Source organism: Anarrhichthys ocellatus, unplaced genomic scaffold (assembly GCF_004355925.1).
Source record: "Anarrhichthys ocellatus isolate YVR2014 unplaced genomic scaffold, GSC_Weel_1.0 scaffold19, whole genome shotgun sequence".
In the NCBI taxonomy this organism is placed as follows: Eukaryota; Metazoa; Chordata; class Actinopteri; order Perciformes; family Anarhichadidae; genus Anarrhichthys; species Anarrhichthys ocellatus.
The window spans coordinates 56,449-64,048 of record NW_022280049.1 but is presented as its reverse complement, the minus strand read 5'-3'; the positions used below and the strand labels follow the sequence as shown (position 1 = coordinate 64,048).

General features: G+C 47.0%; 1 protein-coding gene across 4 annotated transcripts in view; it reads right to left on the bottom strand.

Moving 5' to 3' along the window:
* fgf18a (fibroblast growth factor 18a) overlaps positions 1–5,243 on the bottom strand; it is an 11,433-nt gene extending 6,190 nt beyond the window's left edge. For 2 of the 4 annotated variants that reach the window (XM_031857916.1, XM_031857917.1), the window contains exons 1-2: positions 3,628–5,243; positions 190–229 (exon numbers count right to left, since the gene is read on the bottom strand). In XM_031857916.1, the coding sequence (XP_031713776.1) occupies positions 190–229; positions 3,628–3,659 (72 nt within the window). In that variant the 5' untranslated portion in view covers positions 3,660–5,243. Of the gene's footprint in view, positions 1–189; positions 322–3,627 lie in introns of those variants that run through there. The other 2 variants (XM_031857914.1, XM_031857915.1) reach the window with 1 other exon arrangement.
* Positions 5,244–7,600: the final 2,357 nt, after the last annotated feature.

Sequence of the window (7,600 nt, the reverse complement as noted above, 5' to 3'; positions counted from 1 at the left end):
CACACACACACACACACACACACACACACACACACACACACACACACCGAGGCAGACACACACCCAGAGGTTGGCACACTGCATATACAGAAACTCATGAACAGGCTTAATAAAACTGCACCTTGTATTAATATGCAACTTTTCCTTTGTAATGTAGGAGCACTCTTTGTCATGCATGCAAACTCTTACCTGTAATGGATTGCACATCACCAGCAACATCTGGATACATCTGGAAAATGTGGAAACAGCTGAATTTAGAAATATGTAAGCAACATTGAACGTTGGAAGAGTTATGTGTGACACCATCATTTCCATCTTTCTTCTCTGCCATTCTTTCTGTTCAACATGTCTTTTCCTTATTGGGTGATTACTCACATTGCTGGGTGTGTGTGGCTGGCACAGAGACATGACATGCAGACAGGCAAGCAGATGTCGAGGGATCGGCAGACAGACAACACCCAGAGCAGTGTTTATTGTTACGCTACCAGTCTTCAGTCCAAACTCACTTACTGACCCGTTCATGACTTTCGCCACACCAAAATCTGGCCTCCAAATGACCTCATTGGACCGTGGCAAAATGGCAAACATGCCGAGACAACTAGAACATGTTTTGATTTGGACATCTAAGGGACTGGGCTGGCGTATTTGGCAGCTCTGTGTATGTAGACAGCTGGGCTGAACTACAGGTGTATGCTAAGCTGTGATGTGGCTTTGGAGAGCAGAATGTGGTCACATTTAGAATTGCTATGAATAAGTGACATGAGCTACCAAAACGTGTGGAAAGATTATTTATGGGGATTGGTTAGGAATAATCATGATGATGTAGCATGAACAAACTTTTCTGTATTATTTCTTATTACTTACTTATCCTTCTGATCTGGATCTTCAGAGACATTTATGATGGAAACAGCTGGTTACAGTTACAATAAAAAAATGCTCACTTTATCACATTGCTTAATTGAAGTTTAGACCTTGACCTTGAATGCATCATGTTATTGACAGCTTTAGTAAGGGAGTGATTGTGTTGCGCAAAATCTACTCTGGCAGTCCTTGAACTGTTCTGAATTAGTGGCTGAAGACATGATGAAGTTCAGAACCAAGTGTGTGGGCTGAAAAGCAATTCTACGAATTTTGTCTTTCCCCACCTCATCTTCTATCTCTCTGCATGCCTCTTCTCTCTCTCTCTCTCTCTCCACTCGTATTCTCTGACTTGTTGTCCTTGCTATCTCTTCTCTACTGGATCTCTCTCTCTCCCTGTCTTTCTGTTCACTTTACCTTTCTCCTATCTTTCCCTGCCTCCCATCTTCCTTTATGTTTGGGGTTAGCAGGGTGACTCCTCCACACTGTCATGGGCATGCACACAGATGTGCAGATGTGTGCAGGCTGTATGTGTGCGTACAGGAGGAGCAGGCAGCTGACAGCTGGGCCAAAGCTAAGACATACACACTGCTGAGAGAGGGAGATAGCGAAGAGAAGAGAGAGATAAACTGGGAGATACACAAAGGGATAGGGAGAAGGAAGGTGATGTCAGAATAAATAGAGGGGAGATGAAGCAAGAGAAGGCTGACAGATAATAAGAGAGGAGAGAGATAAAATCAGAAAGAAGATGCACAGATGTGAGAAGGAGAGGGTGAAAAAGGCTACGGTTACATTTTGTAGGAGAAAAAGTGCCAAAATGAGAGACAGAAGTGTAACCACAGAGTGTGGCCTGGCGTGAGAAGTAGACAAAAAGATAAATAATTGGAATGAAAGAAGAGGGGGGTTCAACTCAAGCACATCATAACACATGTCACTGCCTCCTGACTAACACACACATATACATATGCTTCCTCTCTCTTTCCTCCTCTATCTCAACATTTATTTCCCATAGCTGGTGTGTTGGCCCCTGAGTCGTTGTTATAGATGGAGATAACCTGGGTAATGCAGCATATTGGCCCTCACATTTTGCCTGCGCAGCCAAAAAAACCTGAGCGCCTGTGCATTGTGAGGACTCTCAGCTGTTAAAACACCACGGCTGCACTGCTGCCGAGGACACTGCAGGAAAAGTGCCTCGGCACTGGATTCCCTCACTCCCACAAAAACCACAGACACTCCATATTATGCCAGCCACAGAGAGAAGGAGAGAGGAAAGAAGGAGACAGGATCAACCGGGGGGTGGGGGAGGGATGAGAAAACGAGAAAATAAGAGAGTGCCGAATAAAAGTCGAGTAAAGTAAAGACAGAAGGAGGTATGGAGAGAGGGAAAGCCCGGTGCGTCTTGGCCGGCTTCCAAAACAAGCAAGGGTCTGACATCATAAACCTGCGTCCCAGCAGATCTACCATATGGAGTCTGCGGTTAGACTAGCAGGCCTCAGTACCGAGGACTGGGCAGCAGCGTGGAGCGAGAGCGGTCGGCCTGGTGGGACTCAGCACAGAGCAGTGGTTTCAGCTGTGTGTAGCAGTGGTTAGCGTGGTAGGCCAACACTGGAGCAGTGGGCTTCGGCACAGTGCAAGAGTTTCAGATGTTCAGCAGTGGGCCATGGTGAAGAATGGTGGTTAGGCGAGAAGGAGTGTGAGTGGTATCAGCAGTAATAGAGCCTATGGTGGAGCAATTGTTAGAGAGGCGGAGGGCCTCGACAGGGAGCTGAGCAATAACAGGTTGTTGTGGCATAAGGCCCTTGGCTTGAAAACTTTCAGTATGATCACGTTGGTAAAACAGCATGGATGAAGTGAAGAGGCTGTGGTAAAACTGAAGAAAACTGCAAGAAGGAAATGAATATAAAGATGGTTGACTCTGAAAGACCTAAACTAAAACCAGCAGACTAAACAGTAAGACTGCTCCTCCTCGGATACTGCCAGGGGCGCCATCATTCAACGGTTATTAATATATACTTTTTTATCTGAGCAAGTATCTGTGGAAAAATGGGGTATAAGCAAGACAGGAAGACAGATGTAGGCAGTGAGGTGGTTAAGTGGAGAGAGTGTGAGGGAGACACAGACGAAGAGAGAGAAAGTCAGGCAGACACCAGCAGCACACACCCTGTCCAGGTTGTGTGAGGAATGAGAAGTATCTGGAGATGACTGCCATCTGGGAGAAGTACAGCCGACACAAAGAAAGAAAAATAAATCCCTTGGCTTTTAACAAGACACACCTCAAATGGGCAAACTCAAGCCCCCTGAGTCTGTATCCTCCTCCCTTAGATTTGCTCTTGGCACTTTATCATTTTCCTATCCCACTAGATAAAGCCGGTGTTATTTGACTCAACTTCAGAAATATTTTCAATAGGGGGAAAAAAAGCATTTTCTTGGCGATGGGAAAATGCCTTTTTCTAATTCAGTTTGGCCATCCCTGAAGTAAGTGCAGATGGTGATGGAGATGTTTATGGCAGCTTTTATGAGTAACAGGGCCCTGACTCTGACCCAGTGACCCTGAACTGTCAGCCAATCAAAACAGGGCCTTCTGTGGCATGTTTTCTATGGGGACTGATGAGGAGTGATGTAATCGTTAGACACGGCAACCTTCCTCTCCATCATCTTCATCTGCAGCTATGCCTGTCACAAAACTAGTTTAAACAACTATAAAAAAAGAGATAGGACCCTCGTGCATCAATACAATTATTACATGATAAAGTGATAAAAGTGACTTACAAGACGGTCAGCGTGGAAAGAAGGGACCACATTGCTTCCCCCCTCCACTATGGAACTTGTCCCAGAGACAGTCTCCTCGCTCGGTCTAAGCCAGTCCGACAGTCCAGAGAGTTTCCTCCTGTGTTGTGAATCCGCTCGATGTTGTGCAGAGTCAAAGAGTCAGCGGACACTCCCGTTGGCATCGGCGGCGGCGTGCCCCGGTTCTCCCGGCGTGCGTAAATGTGCGGGCGCGGGCAATGTGGGGTATGAGGCCGGGGTAACTGTGCCACTGTGACCGCCGGGCAACCTCTAACAGCTGTCCAGAGTGGCGGAGAGACGGATGGGCGGGGAAGAAAAGGGGGGAGGTTAGGGCTTAAAAGGCTGCGCGTCCCCGACAAGGAGAGGAACAGGTGAAAGCGCGCTCGCGCGTCACAGATAACCAATTCCAATCGACCTTGTTGCCCCTCAGGGGGATGCTCAGCCCTGTGAGGAAGATGCAGTGCGTGCGTAATCCAATGCGTAATGTTTCAGCGCAAGAGCAGGCTTCTGGTCACCAAAATTAATTATGGAGCCGGTGAGGTGATACAAAAATTGGTAGAGTGTTTGTTCCGGCACCGACAGGAGTAGCAGGCAGGTTTAGTACCAGCAGAGCAGGGTCAGGAGCTGTTGGAGGTGGGCTACCTGGGATGGCTGATGGAGCAAACCGTGAACTGAAAACGGGGGCTCTGCGGGCGCAGGGTAATGCAGGGCCTCGGTCATGACTGCGCCCCCACGCTGGCTCAACGGGTCTGTGGCTCAGGTGACACCGAACAACAGTGTCCGACAGAGAAGGTGATAACGTCCCAGAGCGGTCCAGCTCAGAGGGGTATGGGAAGATCTGAATGAAAATGGGAGGGATAATACAGGGGGGAAAAGGACGAGCGAGGGAGGGAGGGGTGGCTGTAGAGGATGGGAACAGCTGTGACTGGGTGGCGGACCCGCGACACGGCGAGGAAATGACAGCCGCACTTTGCACCTGATTTTGCGGACTTCCCCGCTTGCCTCAGCCGCTGGTTACCGCTTGGCTGCAGAAGTCCTCTCTGCGCCCTCTCGACACAATACCAGCCCAAACACAGCACGATGACATCACCTCCAAAATGTTTGAAGGGGGAAAATGCAATCCGACCTTTTTATTTATTTTTTTAAAGGTAGAAAGTTTAAGCGTTTCTCTGTAGGGGGAAAACACGAAAGTCTCTTCTTTCCGAGAAAAGCCAACTCCGCGGTGCAAGAGGAGAGGAGTCGAGCTCACCAGTTTCTGAAGAAATAAAAGTTAAAACGTGCGCACTGGAAACGTGTTTACACCAAATCAGATCGACTCTCAGTCCCGAACCTGCATCGTCCCTCTTCCCCTTATATTTCCCTCCCTGTTTCAATCAGACACCAGAGGAGAAAATGCAAGAGAGAACCCAGCCGTGCGGTTTTATCCACTTCACTGGTATTATGCAGATCCTTCTTCCTCTCAAAAATGTCAAGGTTTCCTTCCATAAAAAGCTCTTCTTGAGGGGGGCTGCACATGAGAGGTGCGTCGGCAGGCACAGACCTCACTCCAAGAAAAACCAGAACAAGATTTTAACAGACGCGGATCAATCCTCCCTCCTCTCCTCACTCCCTCCCACCTCTCTCTCTCTCTTGCTCCCTTTCTCTGCCTCACACACATGCACACTTATTGGATCAAAATGGAATTAGTCAGTCGTTATGCGATGCTGACCCAACTTACACTGCAAAAATATACATTTTTATCAGTAAAAAATATCTGCTAATGAGGTGAGATAATTGCACTTGTTTGCAATGCAAAGCAAATGGCTTCTATACTTTTCACGAATTAGGCAATTTTCTTTTGGACATTTGTGTTATTCTGCTAATCCCTCTTATATTTGTTTGTGGACATATCTAAAACACGAAAATGCATAGAAAATAATTCGAATGTTTTCACTATATCGAGAGGAATTAATTAGTTTGAAGATTTTGAAGTGGATTTCAGCATGTCTGACAGAAAGAGAGAGTGGCAAAGACTTTCTCTGATTGTTTAATAAAGTTTGTGAGATCTCCACAAAACAAAGACACCTGCCTCGGCCAGGTGAACATCTGTCTTAAACCAATGGGGAGTTCTCGTCCTGCATTATCTCCCCTTAAGATAACCTCAACTCTGCAGCCTCAGTGGCCCCGGACTCAGGATGGAGGGTGGATGGCAGTGTGCCATCCACCCTCACATACACACACATACACAAACACACATCCTTCAGAGCTGCCGCGCTTTCAAGTGATGTATTTTGACTCCCTATTTCATAACTTTTAAGTTAAACCTTAAGAGGGAAAAATGAAACGGAGAATGAGAGACAGTCGGGAGAACGGTATGTAAGCACGGACAGGGATCCAAAACGAACATTTCTCAGGGATTTCGGCAGCAACGCCCGCTCTGCGCTCCCAAAACTCCCTCTCACCACCGCACAACCGCAGACGGTCAGCCAAGCCAACACAACACTCCTGCCATACCTTATTTTCACACACACGCACACCTACACGCACACACACGCGGGCGCGCGCGCGCTCGCACACTTATATACACACACACAGGAGTGCACGTAGAGAGAATCGAGGGAAAGTGAGTACATTTGTGCGTGTATGTGTGTAGAGGTGGGAGGGGGTTGGCCTCATCAGGGACAGTTATTTTGGCTCCAACTGTAGGGCTATTCTTTTCAACATTGTACTTTCAAAACACACACACACACACACACACACACACACACACACACACACACACACACTTCTACAACTGGACGGGGTTGAGCAGGGCTGGGTAGGGGTACTGTGGTTGAATGCCTTTCCAGTCATGCTCCATAGACAGGCCTCTGGCCTTTTTTCCTACTACTGGCTCTCTCTGTCTTTGCACCTGTGTCTGGGTGCTTTTTCGCTGCTCACCGCACTGCTGCAAGGGACACGAGTGTAAATGTTGTGGAGAGGGATTTGAACCACATTCTGGTGATGAGGAATGAGGCCCGTCTGGTACTCTTAAGCCCAGATGGAAGGGTTCAGAGCAGGGACTACAGCACATCTTGGTACAATGGTGAAGTAAGAAAAAGCAGATAGAAGAGCTCAACTCCATTCACATACTGTGCATGAAAGCCTGATCTAACAATAGTGGATTTGTAGATAGTAGATATTCCAAATGGATTGCTGAGATGATCTTACTCCCATTGTAAATTTGTAAAAAATGCATGTTACACAAAGATATCACTAAGATTACATGGTTTTGGTTACAATACATCTGGAGTCACAGACAGTTATAATAACACATTATTCATAGCTCAAGTGTAAGCTGTAGCAGCAAGTCTTAGAAAAGAAATAGCTTGCTCCCTGGGTTTGGAAATTACATTTCATGTACCAAAAAATTTAGGGAGGGGGGGCTTTCTTCCTCTCTCTCTCTCCTTCTGTCACATCGCTCTCTCTCATTCATTTTCTGTCCTCCCTATCTGTCTCTTTAATCTCCCCGGCTGTTTTTTATCTGCTCACTCTGTCCCTCCCTCTGTTTGCAGCGAGCATATTGATTGCCCATGTCTTTGCCTCTGCAGCTCCTGCCTATTGATCCTTGCCTAAGACACACAGACACACAAACACACACACGTACACAAAAACTTGTGTGCATACACATCCTCACATACACGGATGTCCCCTTCCCGTTTCTCCGCACTCAAAAAATCGTACTTTCATGCAGACCAACTTTGACAGACACAATATTCATAAATGCACATGTGCATGCATTCACGTGTTCACAAACACACACAAAGAGACACACAACAGGACACCTATTTTTTTGCATATACCCTCTGTTGTATTGAATAGAGTTGGCATTGATGGACGTTATGCCTTTGTGCTCCTCTCTCGACTCATTAAAGTGAATGAGAGCCTTGTGTGTGTGTGTGTGTGTGTGTGTGTGTGTGTGTGTGTGTGTGTGTGT